This window comes from Aspergillus terreus, genomic scaffold, assembly GCF_000149615.1.
Source record: "Aspergillus terreus NIH2624 scaffold_1 genomic scaffold, whole genome shotgun sequence".
Lineage (NCBI taxonomy): Eukaryota > Fungi > Ascomycota > Eurotiomycetes > Eurotiales > Aspergillaceae > Aspergillus > Aspergillus terreus.
In genome coordinates, this window is record NT_165972.1 from 2,205,671 (window position 1) to 2,225,390 (window position 19,720).

At 53.7% G+C, this 19,720-nt stretch overlaps 8 protein-coding genes across 8 annotated transcripts; 5 read left to right on the plus strand and 3 right to left on the minus strand.

The window, feature by feature from the left end:
• Positions 1–1,618: 1,618 nt before the first annotated feature.
• ATEG_00791 (uncharacterized protein) lies at positions 1,619–3,073 on the plus strand (the record flags this gene model as incomplete). Its single annotated transcript, XM_001210877.1, has 1 exon — positions 1,619–3,073. One exon carries the CDS (start codon positions 1,619–1,621, stop codon positions 3,071–3,073), a length of 1,455 nt encoding a protein of 484 aa, XP_001210877.1.
• Positions 3,074–3,682: 609 nt separating this feature from the next.
• aspf2 (major allergen Asp F2) lies at positions 3,683–4,065 on the minus strand (the record flags this gene model as incomplete). Its single annotated transcript, XM_001210878.1, has 2 exons — positions 3,683–3,686; positions 3,722–4,065. 2 exons carry the CDS (start codon positions 4,063–4,065, stop codon positions 3,683–3,685), a joined length of 348 nt encoding a protein of 115 aa, XP_001210878.1.
• A 752-nt stretch (positions 4,066–4,817) lies between these two features.
• Positions 4,818–6,458, plus strand: zrfC (putative ZIP Zinc transporter; the record flags this gene model as incomplete). Its single annotated transcript, XM_001210879.1, has 4 exons — positions 4,818–5,161; positions 5,214–5,348; positions 5,400–5,643; positions 5,694–6,458. The coding sequence occupies 4 exons, from the start codon at positions 4,818–4,820 to the stop codon at positions 6,456–6,458; spliced, it is 1,488 nt and encodes a 495-aa protein (XP_001210879.1).
• A 1,844-nt stretch (positions 6,459–8,302) lies between these two features.
• On the minus strand, positions 8,303–10,653 carry catA (catalase catA; the record flags this gene model as incomplete). The annotated part of the gene is made up of 4 exons (XM_001210880.1): positions 8,303–9,116; positions 9,166–10,003; positions 10,057–10,369; positions 10,420–10,653. The coding sequence occupies 4 exons, from the start codon at positions 10,651–10,653 to the stop codon at positions 8,303–8,305; spliced, it is 2,199 nt and encodes a 732-aa protein (XP_001210880.1).
• Positions 10,654–11,933: 1,280 nt separating this feature from the next.
• ATEG_00795 (uncharacterized protein) lies at positions 11,934–13,446 on the plus strand (the record flags this gene model as incomplete). The annotated part of the gene is made up of 2 exons (XM_001210881.1): positions 11,934–13,158; positions 13,370–13,446. The coding sequence occupies 2 exons, from the start codon at positions 11,934–11,936 to the stop codon at positions 13,444–13,446; spliced, it is 1,302 nt and encodes a 433-aa protein (XP_001210881.1).
• Positions 13,447–13,962: 516 nt separating this feature from the next.
• Positions 13,963–16,030, plus strand: ATEG_00796 (GNAT family N-acetyltransferase; the record flags this gene model as incomplete). Its single annotated transcript, XM_001210882.1, has 5 exons — positions 13,963–14,371; positions 14,453–14,610; positions 15,223–15,273; positions 15,386–15,925; positions 15,983–16,030. 5 exons carry the CDS (start codon positions 13,963–13,965, stop codon positions 16,028–16,030), a joined length of 1,206 nt encoding a protein of 401 aa, XP_001210882.1.
• A 1,298-nt stretch (positions 16,031–17,328) lies between these two features.
• ATEG_00797 (uncharacterized protein) lies at positions 17,329–17,751 on the minus strand (the record flags this gene model as incomplete). Its single annotated transcript, XM_001210883.1, has 1 exon — positions 17,329–17,751. The coding sequence occupies one exon, from the start codon at positions 17,749–17,751 to the stop codon at positions 17,329–17,331; it is 423 nt and encodes a 140-aa protein (XP_001210883.1).
• Positions 17,752–18,530: 779 nt separating this feature from the next.
• On the plus strand, positions 18,531–19,397 carry ATEG_00798 (glycoside hydrolase family protein; the record flags this gene model as incomplete). The annotated part of the gene is made up of 1 exon (XM_001210884.1): positions 18,531–19,397. One exon carries the CDS (start codon positions 18,531–18,533, stop codon positions 19,395–19,397), a length of 867 nt encoding a protein of 288 aa, XP_001210884.1.
• Between the last annotated feature and the right edge of the window lie 323 nt (positions 19,398–19,720).

Sequence of the window (19,720 nt, forward strand, 5' to 3'; positions counted from 1 at the left end):
GGGCCGGTTTCCCACTTGAGCAAGATCGACAGAAATGTCTATTTGGGAATGTGTAAGCGCTCTGTCATCGTCTGGTGGATGAGCATCACCATTCTTCAAACATTGAGAATAGAAACATGATCTAAAATCTGATGATATCGGACGACGTATTTCAGGATTATTCATTCTACGCAGCAAAGCGCGAGGACCATACACCACGCAGAGGCTGTAGGCAATTGAGTCTAGTTGGATGACCCTAAATCGACATGTATGGTTCAGAATATACCAAGTCTTTACCTAAATGATCGAATTAGTTCAAAAAGCTTAGGCAAATCATCTACCAGCGCCTGGAGAACGATCGGTATAAAAATGAAGTCCGAGCGTGCAATAAGCGGACTAAGCACTCTAACTCTCGATCTTATACACACGAGGCAGCAGACGGAGGATTGCAATCTTATGGACTGGTTCAGTATGTCTTACCTGTGAGCAGCCTCATACAGAACTAGGACATCAGTGGAATAGGCAGAAGCTGGTCCTCATGGCGCTGAGGCACAATGCCTATACCGTGAGCATGGTAGATTGATTGCTTCTTATTCCTTGTCCTACTTCTGGACGTGAATTGGCGGATAGTCCGACCAATTTCTAAGAATGTGCTTGGTTGGAAACATGAAACTACATTCCCCATTTCAACACTATCATCGAGATTATGTACTTCATAAGCAAGATTCGCCGCCGCAAGGCCGTGTCCCCGCCTGCACTGTCATAACACCATGCTACCTCGACAAATAGATAACACAGTAATTAGGAGCGTCAGTAACCGGTCATCATGCTGGGTTGACGTTTGTTCTGACACTTCCCCCTGCCATCTTCTATATAATTACTAACAATAATAATACTATTTAACAAAGGGCTGGCATGCTGTAGATCTCACCAGACGTCGAGTACACAATCTGAGTCAGGAGCTTCCATACCACTTTATCAAATCAAATGGTTTGAGCCTCGCACCATGTCAGACGGTCCGGAGACAGTGAACCCTCAGTCCCACTCCAGTGAGCTAGCGTCGGAATCCTTGCCTGGATGAAACAGCCGTCGGTTACGGCTGAGTAGCGGCTCAGCTCTGGCTTGAGGAGGAGAGCACGGTATCCTGATTGGAAGTCTGGCAGGCAGAGCCTCTTGATCTGCTGGCAAAAGACCGTACAATTGGATACACCGTATGTGAGAACCCAAGCGGAGCCTGCTTGGCAACGGCCTGCTCTGCATCCCTTAGAGATTTGATTATCGCCCTGATTCCTTCAAGAGCATTGAACCGCGATTACCATTCTTTATTCTGGAATGGAAGAGAGAGCATATTTCGACAATGAGTATATCAGTTCTAACATGTAGAAAGACACAGAGACCCCTGTATATGAACCGTCAATAACATAATGTGCCTCCAGCACGTTAGCACACACGCTACCACTAGCCGATATCAAGGCCTTCTAAGCCCTGGGATCATCGAAGGATTTAGTAAATGGGCCCACGGCCCGGGTAGAAAACGTGTTCGGACATTCGACCCCTCATTGCTTGCAATGCAACCTATATAAATGCAGTGACGCCTGCTACTGTTATACTTGCGAGTGTCCCTTCTCAGCCCACAGCCATGCCAGAAGAAGAAGTCTTCCATCTCCACCCAAACGGGTGGGAAAACGACCCAGAGGAAGAGAGATTCAAAGTCTCGACACTCGACTACCTGACGCCCTGCACATACAACAACTACGCCTTATTCTTCCGACTCGACGACGCCGAGAAGAGCAACGCAGCCGCAGTACTGAAATCCGGCCTCGAGCGCACACTCAGCCAGACCCGCCATCTCTGCGGGACCATCGAGAAAGACCCGGAGGGCGGCCACTCGTTCGTCAAGAGAAAGGACAGCACCGTCCGGTTCTTCGTCCAGTGGCTCGACGCCGCCGGCCCGGAGTACCCGTCGCTGGACGACATCGAGAAAGCCCACTTCAGCGCCACCACCCTCGGCGACCTAACCCGCTGGAGCGTGCCGCCAATGACCTACGGCGAGAAGCCCGAGGCGCACCCGGACGCGCACCCAACCGTCGCAGCGTACAAGGCGAACTTCGTCCGCGGCGGGCTCGTCTTCATCATGCACCACCACCACTACGCCAACGACGTGATGGGCTGGGTCGGGCTCACGCACCAGCTGGCCGAGAACTGCCGCGCCGTCTGTTCTAACGACGCATCCGCCTTTCCGCCCTGGGACGCGGCGTGTCTCGACCGCGCGCGCTTGACGAAGCCCGAGGTGCAGGAGGACGCGAAGATTGACGGCCCCCCGCCGCCGCGCCGCCATCCCGCCCACACCGTCGCCGTGTCGCTGCTCTTCCACCTGCCGAAGAGCAAGGCCGCGGCGCTGAAGCGGCGGGCCTCGCAGACGGACGCGGACGGCGCCTGGGTGTCCACGTACGATGCGTTCTCGGCGTTCATCTGGCGCACGCTGACGCGGCTGCGCGCGCCGGTCTTTAAGCCGGACATGGACGCACCTCTGCCCTGGTTCGAGGCGGTCGACATGCGCCGCCGTCTGCACAGCCCGACGTGTCCGCCGCGGATCCAATGTAATGTGATGTACGCGGCGATGTCGCCGACGGCGCCTGTGCCGCAGCCCACGGTCGCGGAGGTGATTAACTGGCCGCTACCCAGGCTGGCGCGGTACATCCGCCAGCTGACCGACAGCGTCACGCAGGAGAGCCTGGACCAGACGCTGGACATGGTGGCGAGGATCCGTGACCGTACGGCGCTGAGCTTCCGGATCAACGCGCAGCCGCCCATGTCGATTCTCCAGACGGATCACCGCGATGCGAATGTTGCTGAGGCGGATTTTGGGTTTGCGAAGCCTGTTACTTATCGCCATCTGCTGGATTGCGTGACAGAGGGGGTGATTATCATCTACCCGCCGCGTCGTGCGGCACCGGACTCGGATGAGGGGTGCGAGTTTGCGATTGCGTATGAGAAGAGGTTGGCGCAGGAGTTGATTGATGATCCGGAGTGGAGGGAGTACTTTGAGTACAGGGGGGTGGATGCGGAGGATGCGGGTCATTATCTCAATTGACATGTACGTTGACTTAATCTATGGAGTATGGGCTTTGGGATACAGATCTATTATCTGGACATGGAAAGTGTCTGTCTTTAGGTGCAGTGCAGCACTCCTCCATCATGTGTGTGGCAGTTCTGCGTCACGTCAGCTACCTATCATGCGCGCTTGGTGCAAATGAAGAACTCACATCAGGAATGTCCTCCTTCTCTTCAGTCTCCTCGTGCTCACCAGGACATCCCTCCCCAGGAACGGCAATATCAAAAGCATAAGCCTCAAGAGCAAAGAACTGCAGCGTCTCCGAGTCCCTAGTCGACACCGAGCGATTGCTCTTGGCCAGCTCCAGTACCTCGCCGTATCCTTCCGCAAAATGCTCGATCCACATCTGTCCAACAGCCGGCACATGGTACAGACGGTGCATGAGATCCGCAGCCCAGAAGGTGTTTGTCTCGAAGCCAGCGACGGTGTATCCCAGGGCACACATGGAGTTGAGCGAGCGGCGGGTGTGGTAGCTCAGCTCGCAGATGACGGTCTCGGAGGTGGCGTTTTCGCCGCGCCAGTGTCCGCCCCAGCCTGCACACATTTTAGTTCAAGCCATGGCAATGGCATCTGATGAGAGAAGGGGAGCTACCTTCAAGATCACAGTTCTTGTCTGGATTATCACACCGGAAGAGAACACCCTTCTTGTCAGCGTTGACGATCATGTCGTAGGCGCCGATGGCCTCGAAGGAGGGCCTGTCGCCGAAATACTTCCGGTAGATGGCGCTCTCGTTGCCCCAGCGCAGGATGTGAGCTTTGGCGTGGTCGGCCAGGGCGATGGTCTCGTTCAGGCCGACCTCGATCTGGTGGCGCTCGGTGGCATTGCAGCTGGCATGGATGGGGTATTGGGTGACTGCGCCGGCGTCCCATGCGGCGGGAGTTGTGGTATTGGTGCTTCTGGCCACATGGGCTGGTGCAGGCACGGCAGCCACTACGCTGGCTAGGAGCAAAGAAGAAAGAAGAGAGATCATGGTGGAGTTGTCGGGATGGGATATTCTGTCGGCCTTGATAGAGTAGAGGACGGGCTGTCGTTCAGGGATGGCTGGGTGGTCCCTTTTATAGGCCCTTCTACGAAAACTCTGCCATACCAAGCAGTCGCCAAGCAGCGGCACACGAGCTCTTTGATGCTTTGGGAGAGATGCTGATGTTGGTGAAGTCTATAGAGATCATCGTTGAGGTGCCAAGGAGAACCTTGTGCGTGTCCGAATCGTCTAGAAGTCTAGATACAGTTACTCCTGTCATCGGGGGTTTTCTATACTCCATCCATTGCATGACTCGCATGAACACAGCACCGTACGGCATCTGCCGACCTCTGATGACCGACAGCAACATCCGACAGCGGACGACAACACGCAACATCCGGATGCACCTGCCAAGCGACATGCCAAGCAGCCCCCGAGGACCTTGAGAGGGACAAGCCCTTAATGCCCCGGCGGAGAGTGCGCAGAGCCAATATCATCCATATCATGCCCATCCTACCTCTTGGCCGCTGCTTGGCAGTAGAACCTTGGGGGTGAAGCTGCGCCGCCGGCGTTGAAAACTTCTCCATTCCCGCCGTAGTGAGACCATCCGTAGGCATCTTTTTTGTTTCCAAAGAGCAGCCGGTGAAAAATCATCCAGCAGGGGTGGCCGATACCTTGGGAGCAGCCCGTGTTAAATATCGTGGATTGGATTCTCGCTGCTTCTCTTGGTCAAGTTTCCAGACGACAGCCACCTAGACAAGATGCATATGCAGATGCAGACGCAGGGTGTGATACTGGCGCTGCTCGCCGCGTCTGTAGCCCAGGCACAGACTTACAGTGGCTGTCATACGCACGGCAACGTCGAATACTGCTACGGCACTGACGGGAGTGAGACGCCTGTGAGTACGTATGCGACGGCCACCTCAGCTCCGGCTACCACCACCGCAGCGGCGCAGGCGGCCGCTGTCACGGGGTGTCACAGTCACGGCGATGATGTCTACTGCATTGACAGCGACGGACATGAGGTGCAGGTGTCCTTGACGGCAACTCCCACGGGCGAGATGCCAGCCCAGTACACGGATTGCCACTCGCACGGCTCAGAGAGGTGCGTGCCACAGTGTCCGTCCGCTCTTTCTTTCGACTAAGTTCATGTATAGATACTGTGTCGACCCCGACGGAAACGACGTGCAGATCCTCGAAGAAGGCGAATCTGGCCAGGGCTCCGACGATACCAGCGAAGAGTCCAGCGGCGAACACGCCGGACAGAACTGCCACTTCCACGCGGGCGTTGAGTGAGTCTCCACGCTGCCTATCTAGATCAACCCACTAACATAGAGCCATAGACACTGCGTAGGAGCCGGCGAGTCCGAAAGCGGCAGCTCGACCAAATCCTGCGGCGTGCAGACCCGCGACTACGACATCCCCCTGCGCATCGGCACGCTGTTCGTGGTGCTGGTGACCAGCGCCATCGGCGTCTTCCTGCCCATGATCGTCATGAAGCTGCCCTTCCCGGCCTTCAACTCCATCGGCTTCACCATCATCAAGCAGTTTGGCACGGGGATTATCATATCCACTGCCTTTGTCCATGTAAGCCCCCCATGCACACCATCTATATACGCCCGTTGCTAATGAATCAGCTCTACACCCACGCAAACCTCATGTTCACCAATGACTGCCTCGGCGAACTCGCCTACGAAGCCACCACCTCCGCCATCGTCATGGCCGGCATCTTCCTCTCCTTCCTGACCGAGTACATCGGCCACCGCGTGATCCTCGCCCGCGGGCCCAAAGACCTCCCCACCACCACCACCCATCCACCCGCCGTGCAAGACACCCCCAAAGACGGCGCCACCGCCGCCTCAGCCCTCGCCCACCTCGGCCACAACCACGGCTCCCCCTTCGACCCGACCAAGCCGAACACCAAGCTCTCCGTGCTGGTCATGGAGGCCGGCGTGGTCTTCCACAGCATCCTGATCGGGCTGACGCTGGTCGTCGCGGGGGACTCGTTCTACCGCACGCTGCTGGTGGTGATCGTGTTCCACCAGTTCTTTGAGGGGCTGGCGCTGGGTGCGCGCATCGCGCTGCTGCCGGGGCGCATCTTCCCGAGCAAGGCGGTCATGGCGGGGATTTTTGCGCTCATCACGCCGGTGGGGATGGCGATTGGCATGGGGGTGTTGAATTCGTTTAATGGGAATGAGCGGGATACGCTGATTGCGCTGGGGACGCTGGATGCGCTGTCTGCGGGCATTCTGGCGTGGGTCGGGCTGGTGGATATGTGGGCGAGAGATTGGGTGATTGAGGGGGGCGAGCTGGTGGATGCGTCGATGGCGAGGGTGCTGACTGGAGGTGTGTCGTTGGTTGCTGGGATGGTGCTGATGGGGGTGTTGGGGAAGTGGGCTTAATGTATAAATGAGACAGTTCGGAAGGAAGGGCTTTGGTTAGATAGCATGGCCTCGTCTAAGTCTATACAGCTCATCAATCTTTCAAGGCCAACAGGCCCTGATATAGGAAAGGAGCGCACGTTTCCAACTGACTCTAGCCAGTAGGTGAGTCTCTAGCCAATACTAGGGATCTAACCCTATGGACGATGGATCAGCACAACATGAAGCAATGCAGGCGATCATGCAAGCCACCACACCTGGTCTGCCATAGAATCCTTCCAAAGAAAGGGACATGCAGCATCTACAGGCCAATCCTTCCACTCGTTCAACTGAGCGAATATCCTCGAATAATCCGTGATCCCTATATAAAGGGTCTGGATGGCTCCCGTAACGAGATAGAAGGGATAAGAAACATAAACCATGACATAAGACAGAGGACCACCGAGGTAACGCGTAATAAGGATGGCTACTGCGATGAAGCCCGCGACGAAGACTGCAAAGAAAAAGATCAGAGCGCTATCTGGCAAAGTGGACCCCCATTTCGGCCTCATATTCCATATGCACGCAATGTACGCGAAAAAGTAAAGCGTTGTTAGAAAACCCCCTGCAACCATCATCACTCCAAACGAGAGTAGAAGCGGTAATAAAATCAGCAGGCTCCCTTGGGTAAATTTGCAATTGTGTGGCACATCAATACTCAGTAGGCACTGAGCATCATTGAAGGGGTGGAGGCTCCCAGATGCGTGGAGGACAAGGCAGGATGTGATGGAGAGCACAAAGGAGCATTTTAAAGAGACCACAATTGAATCCCAGATGTCAGAACGTACACAGGGAGGACAACGGTGCCCTAAGAGTACCATGGCTCTCTCGATGTTGGTACTCGGGCCCTGTGCTGGGTTTGACAGTCTGAAGCCTGGGAATCGCAGCGTAGTAGCCAGAGTGAGGAGACCAATAAAGATACCACTCGCAGCGAGCTGGAAAATCTTCTCGTCGATTAAACCGATAGACTCAGGCCCATGCGCTTTTCTGCGGTGGTATAGGAAGAGCGAGAGGCTGCACTGGACGAGAAATGCGATAGTAACGAGAACTCTGCCGAGGCGTCTGATAGCTCTTTCCCCGAGCCACTTGCGACTCGCTCTACTTTGCCCTAGCTCTAACCCTGGGTCTGGCTCTGTTGATGGGACCTCAAATCTGGCGACTAGCCACTTGACAGGCGAGACCAGGTCTTTCCTGACGTCTGGGTATCTCCGTTGCTTTACGCAAACGAGCGGGATGGACAGGATGAGCGCCGCGGCTGCGATAACGTGCTGGGCGATGAAACCTAGGGGTGCGCAGATATAGAAGATCGGTCTTAAGCTTAAGAGGTATTCACCCCGGAGGTTGAGGAGATGGAAGAAGGCACCTATTGTCGTGAAGTGGACCACGAAGAGCTTAACCAGCAGCTCTGTTTTTGCTCGCCGCTCGTCCAGGGGACAGAGAGGCGCGCTGCTGCGGATGACTGGGACTGTGGTGTTCATGGTGTGGTAGTTGTACAGTGAGATTTGGGAACTGGGGGATTATTTATAGGCTGGAAAAAGAAATATCATGGTGGTGGCTGTGGCCCGTCTCAGCCACCTGGGCTTCAGGGTGCTTGTACGAGTCAGCCTTGTCTGTCCATTGTCAGTCCAAGTGACCACCTTGGGCTGGGGTTTGTGCTAGATTCATCGGACATGGATAGATATGTAGATGTTCACTTGGTGGTAGTGGTGGTGTAAGGGAGGCTTCGACCAGGATATTGACTATAGACTCAATTGATATTACCATGTACTTTTGATCATACACATACTATTACATTTGACACTGTCGCAATCTCCCATACTCTCCGGTTAAAAAGCAACCGTCGAGCTCAGCCCGTCCAGCTCGCGCTGGTAGTTCCGATGCAGCGAGATCTGGTAAAAGAACATCCCGATAAAGTCCTTGGCATCCTTCACCATCTGGAATCCCTCCTTGAAGCTCTCCGGCTTGCGCTTCGCGGCCGCCGTCACCACGCCATACCACTCGCGCGGCTCCGGCTGCGTCGACGTGGCGACCTGCACGTCCAGCGCGGCACCCAGCGTCTCCTTGACCAGCTCCGCCGCCTCATCCGTCGCGCCCAGCGCCTTCAGATGGCCAAACGTCTCGGTGATCCAGTAGCGGATCTGGCCGTTTTTGCGGAGGGTGGACACATGCGGACCGCCGGGGATGAACGTGGCATCGAACATGGTCGACCGCTGGCCGTCGTACTGGTGGTCGGGGACCACGCCCTTGGACGTCTCCTTGGACTCGCCGTCCGCGTAGATAGCGGAGCGTTTCAAGCCAATGACGAAAGGCAGGGCGCCGGCCGCCGTAACAGCCGCCTTGATGGCGGAGAAGGCGACGGGGTCGTAGCCGTCGCCGATGAGGATGGCGACGCGGCGGCTCTCGATGGTCGGCTTCTTGGGCGGGAACTCCGTCTGCGAGAGCCCCGGCGCCTTCTTGCCGTGGTTGGCCTTCAACTGCTTTTGCGGGATGGGCGCGCCGACCATCTCGGCGACGGCCTGCGCCAGTGGTAGGTCGATCTCGGCGAGGCGGTGGCCGGCCATGCGGTCGTAGACGGTGGGGTCATCGCAGTGGTCCAGCTCGAAGGAGAAGGCCTTCTTGATGTGCTCCTTTTCGTGGGGGCTCATGGAGTTGTAGAACAGCTGGGGCCTGGTTGTGGTGCTCGCGGAACTTGTCGCTCAGCGCACGGCGCTTGGAGCCGGTGAAAGTCTGCGGGTAGGACTGGAAGCCGCCGTTGTTGTTGTTCTCGCCGGCGGGCGGCACGGCTTCAAAGCGGTTGGGCCAGTAGTTGACGGTGCCCTGGGTGATGCGGTGGCGCATCTGGCCGTCGCGGTTGTGGTTGAGGAACGGGCAGACGGGCCGGTTGATGGGCAGCTCCTCCCAGTTGACGCCGAGACGGCTGATCTGGGTGTCGAAGTAGGAGAAGTTGCGGCCCTGCAGCAGCGGGTCGTCGGAGAAGTCGATGCCGGGGACGATGTGGCTGGTGCAGAAGGCGACCTGCTCGGTCTGCGGGAAGAACTCGTCGACGTTGCGGTTGAGCTCCATCTCGCCGATGACGCGCAGCGGCACCTGGTCTTCGGGCCAGACCTTGGTGGCGTCGAGGATGTCAAACTCGAAATCGTCCTGCTTCTCCTCGGGAATGACCTGGATGGCAAAGTCCCACTTGGGGTAGGCCTTGTTGTCGATGGCCTCCATCAGGTCCTTGCGGTGGAAGTCTGGGTCCTGGCCGGCCAGCTTGAGGGACTCGTCCCAGACGAGCGAGTGCACACCCAGATGGGGGAGCCAGTGGAACTTGACGAAGTGTCGCTTGCCTTCCTTGTTGATCAGCGAGAAGGTGTTGACGCCGAAGCCCTGCATCATCCGGTAGGACCGCGGGATGGCACGGTCGGACATGGCCCACATGAACATGTGGGTGGCCTCGGGGTGCAGGTAAACAAAGTCCCAGAAGTTGTTATGGGCGGTTTGCGCCTGGGGGACTTCGTTGTGTGGCTCGGGTTTGACGGCGTGGACTAACTGGTCAGAGGCCTTGATCATCCAGGTCGAGAGAGAGGGTATAGCATACCAAAATCAGGGAACTTGATGGCGTCTTGGATGAAGAAGACGGGGATGTTGTTGCCGACGATATCCCAGTTGCCTTCTTCGGTATAGAACTTCGTCGCGAAGCCTCGCACATCACGCACGGTATCGGCACTGCCCTTGCTACCCTGGACAGTCGAGAACCGCACAAACACCGGCGTGCTGCGAGAGGTATCCGTCAAGACCTTAGCATAGGTCACGTCTTCGGCGCTTTCTTTGAGGCGGAAGGTCCCGAAGGCGCCGGTACCCCGGGCGTGGACGACTCGTTCGGGGATGCGCTCATGGTCGAAGCGGTGGATCTAGAGGGTTAGTTGATTTGGACGATGAAGTAAAGATGCTCATGATGTACCTTTTCTCGCGCGATCTGGTCTTCCAACATGGAGGGACCGGAGTGCTGGTTGTCGACGGCGCGCAGCCAGTTGTCGGTGTTGCTGATGCGCACGCCATGATCGGTGGTCATGGGCTGGTCGGTATGCACATTGACGGTGTCGGGCTCCAGATCGACGACCTTCTTGTCTTTGGAGGAGACGTCTTGGACTTTTTGCTGGGCTTTTTGCAAGCCCTGGGCCAATGTGGTAGCCATTTCGATTAAGTATAGTTTTTAATTAGTGTACACAGCATGAATGAGTGAATAAATGGATGAGTGGGATGAAATGCTGCGTAATATATGGCCGTGATGGCGTTGATGTAGCCATGACAAGAGCTCCATTCGGATGACGTTACCACCCTGTCATCCACCGTTGCGGCCATCAACGCATCTGTCCCATCCAATCCAAGGCAGTTATTATTAATGATATTCCTGATTCTTGATTTAATGCGCCAGTCTGTCAGTGAATCATATGTCACTGATTAGTTCTGGACTGGTCTTACCATGTAAGCAACGGAAGTTATGCAACTTTTCATAACTATACTTGGTTGTTATTAGTACGTATGTTCTAGAGAACCAGCGTTCATTGAATATGCACTGATAGTCATTCATAAAGATCTCACATAAACTGTAAGAAAACCATATCCAATTCATTTTGCACTGTTTTATTGTTCCGGAAAAATAATGCGAGAATGCGATAAAGTGAAGATGCCGCAGATCGTCCATGACGTCAGTCACTTTAGACATCGTTAGTCTATATAGGTAGCTTTATATCTTTTCGTTGCTTTCCTATCCTCTTAACGCCGGGTTGATTTAGACTACCTAAGTAGTTTTTACTATTAGACTGGGTTCTCTGTGCTCTACACTTTGCCAATTCCTTTTATTATGGTGAGAGAGAATTTTTTGTATCATTTCTAAAAGCGTTACTGATCAGTCTTTTCTTCTTTTAGCCGAACAGAAGATGCAGCAGGATTCAAATATAATCCTAGAAATTGCGTAGGGCGGCTTACTTTAGAAATTGATACTTAGATTTTTTTAAGCGACACAGATGATGATATGCAAGAAACATAGTGGATGTGTCCTATCGACAGGTCAGATGAAGCCGCCACATGACCTACGATCATCCATCAGTTGAAGCTGCTGCAGCCTGAGAAGGCGCAGGCCTTTTCGCCCTTGTGGCGTGAGATTGATCATTGGAGGGCGACCGTGGCGGATATCAATTCCGGGCCATTCACCCGTTCACGAGGTAGCAGGACTGCATGTATAGCTTTTCTCGAGTATCTCAATAGCCTCTTTACCTTACGTTGTGATGGCGCGTCGGTAAGCTTCAAAGCCCGAATGCAGTAGGTTGCGTCTTCCAAGGTTCTAGTAGGGGAGTAAGTCGCCTCTATCACATGCGTGTGTGCACCCTATCGTATAAATAATCGAGCAGTGTGCTATACCGGAGCCCAAAGGCGATCTCGAAGCGACAATGCTCGGGCTGTGGAACGTGGACTATGGCCACAGATCACCAGAGCCTTCGTCTCCGGGTATACTTGTTATGGGTGGACATCTGGTTGTCAGAGGATAGGTTCAAGGGCCCGTGTCCAACATTGCCTATCCAACCTGTGGATGAGCTAGCCAAGCTATTCCAAGACGAAAACTTGTCCCAACTGCTCTGCCGTGACCGTTTGTCCCGGGTGGCTTTTTCGTTCCTGCACCACGTCCGAGTTGGCAACTTGACAGTGGCTGGCATATGTGCTCCGACGTGCGAAGACACAGATTTGCTCTCGGAGGCTTACAATCCGCGGTCTGAATGCTGCTGTGACGGCGATTATCCCCTTGCCGACGGGGTTGATCTACAGAGGTTTCTCTCCCAGTCGGATTGCAAGGCTATCCGCAACACAATGCTGGCCGTTGCAAAGGTCAATGCCCGCATAGGTCGCGAATGGAGTGGCAATGGAATATTTACACCGGAGAAGCTGTTCAAGGCCGCGGAGGAGCTTGTTCTTGCTAATGCTGACTCCCTGCCAGCACCTATCACTTGTTACGGTGAACCTATGCTTGCCAACGTTCAGGCTCCGGATCGCCGCCCTGATCCTCCCATCGATACCGATGTGTCTGTCTTCTGTGAGCTATATCCGACGGTTGAACAAATCAAACTCTGTGTGGACGCGAAGTACTTCTTCGCCATGGCATGCGGTGCTGGAAGATGCGACGAAGGCCTGGCCCGGGCAATTGCCGATTCAGGGAACGACATCCTCATAGGGGACTATTGCGAAGCGGCAGACGAGACAACCCTCAGGAAGCTGCAGCGGACTGGCGCGGCAGCGCTGGCGTTCCTGAAGCTGTGCAACATGGCGGGAGCCATCACAGACTGGCAGCTGGGCACTCTCGGGGCCGGGATCATCCAGTTCCGGGCGCTGGGTTATTATCGGGACCACGCACAAGGCCGCATCCCTGGTGGGCTCTACGGTAGTCGAATGACTGGGAATATCGTACACCGGCACATTGATATCGCGATTTTCAATGGGATCATCCCGGCGTCCGTGGCCACCGGCGAGGAGCTGAATGAAGTGCAGTACAATCGGCTTGCCGAAGCATGCAGCCTGATCAACGATCTGATCGACCTGCGGAGTGACGCAATGCGGAGAATGAGAGAAAACACCGTTCTGAGAGGGATACGCCGGAATATCTGCGAGTATCTGAACCGGTTATTGGGCCACTGCTTGCAGGTCGTTTGTGAGGTTATTTACTCCGGAAAGCTCGGTGCAATTGTCGTTATGAGCTTTTGCAACTGGGCCCTGATGGCATCGCACCACAAGCTTCATGAGTTGGCGACGCAAACGAAACCACTATTGCATCACCCCCCGTGCAACTACGACTTGGGGTTGGATTCGTCTTCCTACGAACGGTTGCTAAGTGCCTTGGCTCCATATGGCTCATTGGGCAGCGCTCGTGGGCCGAGCGTATTCAAAACACGTACGGAGATGGATAGATTATTCCATGTCTACCGAAACCAGCCACTGAGCATGATGGCATGGCTCGCAGACAGTACCCGGAGTGTTTTACATCCTTCAAACTTGAGACGGATTGTTGACGTTGTTCATTACCAGTGGGAAGGCACCACAGGAGATGTAGGATACTGCCCTTAGGAGAGCCTGCACTACGACCACAAATTATCAGAGCATTTACCTCCCTGTATACCTGAGATTGTGCATGCTTCTTAGAGCTCTATAAAGTTAGAGCGAGCCAAGGTTTCCATAGGCAGTTATTAGAATCCGTCCTAGTAGCCAAGTGGAGTCGATCACACAGCATACTCCCACTCGTGTAATATTAACAGAACAATTAAACTGCAATCGAAGAATAAATAATTGTCCATTTCTATCGATATCCATACTCCATATAGAAAGATCGGCGATCCAATCGAGCATGAGTCACTACCTCGGTCTTGGCCCAGGCTCCCGCGTAATCCCCGCTTACAGATGGTCACCTTTCGCCTCATGAATCCGGATCGGAACTTTTCTTAAAGATACCTCACCCACAATGTCCATCCAGATCCGGTATGCCACCGAAGCCGACGGCCCGGCGCTGGGCCAGATCAACATCGACAGCTTCAAACACCAGCGCTACTGGGGCAATGTGTTTCCCGGCCTCGACGACGCCGCCATCCACCCCGTGAAGCATTTCCGCAGTCTGGAGAAAATGGCGGACCCTACGGTCCACGTCCTATCTGCCGTGGACACCGCCGCGGGCGATCAGGTGGTGGGATATGCACGATGGACGATCCCCGGCGAATCCAACCCGAATGTTGTGGCGTTGTCCGAGGAGGCAAAGAAGACGACTGCGGACATGTCGAGCGTGATGCCCGCCGGGATGTCGATGCCGATTTATCGGGACTTTTTTACCAAGATGAAGAAGTACCGGGGGGAGTATGTGAAGGAGGACGACATGAGTATGTCTTGATTCCTTCTGTTTCTTTTCCCTTCTATTACTGCTGGTTGTGCGTTGTTGTATGCAAGGCTGACGCGCATAGTTCTGGACTTTTTGGCCACCTCACCCTCCGCACAAGGCAAGGGCGTGGGGACTCGGTTGCTGCGGTGGGGGATGGACCAGGCCGACGCGCGGAACGCCCGTATCTACCTGGAGGCGACGGCCGACGGGTATCCACTGTATCGCAAGCATGGCTGGACGGTGCTGCGGGAGATGGAGATGGACTTTGAGCCGTTTGGGGGGAAGGGAACGCAGACGTACTACTTGATGATGCGAGAGCGCCAGAGGGCATAGAGGGCATAGAATGCATGATAAGTGCATGATAGGTCAGCATCACCATTATCACAGCATTATCACCGCACCGTCAACATCCAACCACGATAAGATAACGGCACTACCTGCCCGAAACGGTTTAGGGCCTCCCCGCAGCTGATCATTCGCCGTCTGGCATGTACAACCACCCGCGTCGAACTGCCTCGTAGGGTTGTCTCGTTCCTATAAGATGGCCATGCCTCCCTTACTGCCTGTACAAGGTATCCTTCCTCTCCATAAGCATCATACTTCTGGTCTGCTCGTCCCTACCTCAACTCTCCTCCGCCCTCCGACCCCCTCCCTCCCTCCTTGTCCACCCCGTCTATCGACACTTAGATGGCGCTGTCGTTATATCCTCTTCGCCGCCATTCGCACGCCTACACTATTGCTTTATCCCAACCCATCCGCAGAGCCAGTAGTAATTGAATCTCCACCACCATGGCGATCGAGATCGTCCCCATGACCGAACGGGATATCCCGGAGGCCGTAGAATGTGTGCAGACCGCATTCGCCGAGGATCCGTATTTCCAGTGGCTCTTTGACAACACCAAAGTAAGTCCCGCCGCTGAGAATAACGCACAGGCTCGTACAACACCCCCATGGGTCCATAGTATGGTGCAAGTCCAATACACAAGATACACATGTTAAATCCGTCACGGTGTAGTACAACATCCACCGCAACGCTGCCTCCCTCGCCGCCCACTTTCAGTACGGCCTCAACTGCAAGACCCCCATGTTCGTTGCCAAAGCGCCCCCCAGCGACAAGCGCTCGTCCTCCGTCGTCGGCGTCTGCTGGTGGTACAGCCCGCACCCGCCGACCAAGCCCGTCTCCTGGACCGTCTGGGCCCAGGACTGGGTGCTCTCCTTCCGCCAGCTGCTGTATAATGTACGTTTTGGCGGCCGCGGTGGTCTGAACATGCGCCGGTATCAGCTGTGGAAGTCGATGCAGAAGGAGACTCACGACGCGGTCTGGACTGACCCCCGCGGATACTACTTTTGCAATGTGATTGCTGTCAGCGCGGAGATGCGCGGCCAGGGGCTTGGGCGTAAGCTCGTTGAGGTGGTCACGAAGCAGGCGGACCGCGAGGGCATCCCGTGCTACCTGGAGAGTTCCAAGGGCGTGCCAAATTTGATTATTTACCAGAAGCTGGGGTTTGAGTTGGTGAGGGAGATTAATTGTGTGGATGGGGACGATGCTTGCAAGGTGAGTGTTCCTGATAATGTTTGTCGGTGTGGTGTGGTGAAATGCTGACTGGAGTAGTTGTATTGCATGGTCCGCCAGCCCAACGAGAAGGCGAGATTTGGTTGAAGTGAACTGATCTGTTTGATGAAGCGTAGTAGGTTAATTGGAGACCACAGTGAAGCAATCTTGGAAGTGACTGAGTGGCTGTGTGTCTGTCACTGGGTTGGGGATTTAGTTAGGTCGCGTCTACCTATTTATAAGTTCCAAGATCTATATCATTTCTACCTCCTCTTCTACTCTACTCAGACAACATCATATCAAATACCTCTTGATCTTTAAACGTCCAAGCCTACCTACTCAATATCATTCTACCTCGTACTATTTCGGGATACCTAAAGGCAATAGCTGCGACCTCTGAACAGGTCGCCTAGCAGCGTCTTCCAGATCCAAGGCACCGATTCCCACAGACAAAGAGCAGCACTCTACACCCTTCATTCCATTGCATCCGTTGAGTTGGTTGCTGAAAGCGATGACCGGAAGACGCATAAGCGCCATCTGCACCTTAGACTGGTTGGGGAACCAAAGCCCGCAAGGATTCTTCACGAGCAAGTGCTGGTGGGCAATGAACTTGGCCTGCAAAGCAGGGGTGGCGGGGGCAACAAGAGCGCATAATATATTGGAACCTCCGGTATGGGATTCTGTCACCCACAGACAGACCATGTTCCTTCGACAACACAATGATCCTGCTACGGGCCGGTAGATTCAGTACAATAACTACCTCATCACTCCGAGCTGTCTTACCGAGCGAAGGTGCTACTACAAAACGCTGGTGTTCTCATACACACCAAGGCTCGTTCAAAAAGTGCCAACCGAGACAAGGAACAAACACCTGAGTCCCATGCGGTTGTCTTTATGATGTGAGAATACCTCGATATTCCCAGTCCAATTTCTCGTTTTCAAGAGATTAACATTCAAATAGCACGCAGTCCTCGAGATATGGCTCAATGTTAAAGGACTGTGGGCGGATGTAATTATTTTCCGACGGAGCTATCAGTATTTCTCGGTTTTAACAAGAAATAGAAGGACCTTACGTAGCCCAAGCACCCGCGCAAGTTTTTCTGGGCATGAAGCCTACTGTGGGCATAAGGTCACCTTTCGCGAGTCTGAGAGCCCGTATTTCCAGTTGTTCGATGTAAGGTCTATGTTGGGTCTCCCACTTTATTATTGTATTCACAAGGGAGCTTTCTGTGACCGAAGCGCTCGACTTTTGAGCGAATAAACAAATAACCCCAAAACAGCGCGCAGAACATTCCAAAAAATAGACCCAAGTATTATCGTACATCTTCATCTCACCAAGAACAGATTGTATGCTCAAAAATATGAAATTTTGCCGTACATGGCCGCTGTTCCCAGCCCGAATGAGGCTAGTTTAATTCATGGATTACCCGTCCATGCCCCTTGGGCTTAACATCCAGGGACCCAAGCTCGTGCGGATCAGGCTGCCCAATTTCGTGGATGGCATTTTGTTCTGAGGACATTTCGAAAGCTTGCCAGGCTGAGCCATCCCGGTAAGGCGCATCTTGTAGCGCAGACTGCCTTTGCGAAGGAGCATACGTGGGTGAAGGTAATGTCTGCTCCTCGTCGGCGACAGGCTGTTTTCTGCGGCTGCAGCAGATAACGAGCTGCTTCCTGAATATCCAAAGCAGCACTATTGTCACTGCTGCAAACGACACGACGACTACTCCGGTTATTGCGCCGCCAGATAGGTGGTATGTTTTGTCCTCAGACGAATCCGATCTAGATCGTATGATATGATTGATTTCTGCGGCCCCTGACAAGAAAATCATATTCAGCATCTATCAGGAAGTGTCTGAAAGGTTTGAGTCTTTCTGATCAAAGGTTACTCACTGTGCGAGAGTGTTGAAGTGTTTGTAGGCATCATAACAAGTCCGTATAATAAGAATGTATTGCTTCCAAATAGATTGTTGGAACCCCAAAGATCAATAATCTCCTCAGTAGATCGAATGCTTGCTCATTGTCACCGAAGAATTCATGGTTGTTCGGGATTGACATGGATAGGCTGCCAAGAGGATGTCGGATCGGCGATAGTGCTGGGTGGAGTCGGTTTAAGCCTTCGGGTCGGAGATGGTGGTACGGCGGGAGGCTGAAGAAGCCTTGGGACGCCTAAGCTCTGCATAGAAGTATGCCAATGGCCGAAAGCGATGGCTGCACAGCCCTGTCGCAAAGCCGATCAATGACTCGATTGGGGTGATTACTCCTCCGGCTCGGGGACGATGATCTTGTGAAGTAAGTGATTAATCCTTGGTGATTCGTACAATTGATCGAAGCTGAGATGCAACGCTGGGTCCTCGAGGGCCTAAGGCGACCTGGGAAACACAAATTTTGTCCTATGATGGATGGATTTGAGCATTTCGACGGAGCTGACGGTAGGATCTACTATACGGCCACCAGGGATTATTCATTTGTGTGATGATTCACTCTTGCTGGTTCTTCTATAAAGTCTGATGTCTCTACCCATCACCTACCTGTCTTCACCACCTGTCTTCACAACCGCTCATCAACTCAAACCAAACAATAAGAAATCTCGTTTTCCAACAATTTCAAGATGAAATTCAGTTCACCAACGTCGCTTCTACCGATCGCTATCTATGGCATCTTGACTGCTCCAAGGGCAGCAGCAAAGTGCTCAGCGGGACTTGTCAATATTGTCTTCAATGGACCTGCCGTTGGTGATAAAATTGGGCCTGGATCGCACCCCGACTCTCAGTTCTTTTCTTGGTTCTCCAAGATGCCAGCCGCCAAGAATTGGATCACTTTCAATGAGCATGAATACGAGAAGAAAATCCCCATGCTGGGTGACAACGAAGATGCTGTTCTGAAGGCCATTAAAATGGTCACCAGCGCAAACCCGCCAGAATTTCTGCTCACATTCAATGAGCCCGACTGGGATTACAAAACGGGGAAGACCAAATTGACGCCTCAAGCTGCTGCTGAACTCATTGAACCATTGTTGAACACGACCGCAAAGCATACCAAGTTCATCGCACCAGTGCCGGCCTTCCAAATGAGCAGCTGGCTTCCTGAGTTCTATGAGAAATGCAAATGCAGAGACCGTTTCTATGCACACAGCGTCCATATATATAACCACACCATCAACGAGACCAAGACTGCTATCAACACCTTTCACAGCAAGTATAACGACAAGCCTTTGTGGATCACCGAAATTGCACCGAGGCAGCCGAACTGTGACGCTCCGACGAGTAGCGTGTGGGCCAAGTCAACCGAGTTTATGAACGAAATCTTCGCCTGGGGACAACAGACCGAATGGATCGAAAAGATCTTTTGGAATTCGGGTAACCAAATTGTCCTCCATTGTGATACAAACGTGGCCGCCTCTTATTTGATCGACGGCAACGGCAACCCAACGCCACTGCTGGCTCCTTTCAACAATTTGACCTGTTCGCACACTTGACTTGTTCATGGAGTGATGTTCATCGACTTGATAATGGAGAAGCTGAAGCCGGAAGAGAGCGATAATGGTGATTTGCCGTGAGATGAGGTTGGATCAGACCAGGGAACCTCGCCGCACAGCCGTGATTATTTCCTCATTGTCTGTAAGAAGAATACATTCTTTTAGGTCTTCATCTGGTCCTCGAATCGTATATATAGTCTCGTCTACTTCCAAGATCTAGAAACTCAGGATGTTGTGCCAACAGACGACTTATCGAAGAATGGGATGGAGGAGAAGAGAGCTTGCAGACCGTAGATTAAGCAATGATCCTTTTCTCTCACCCC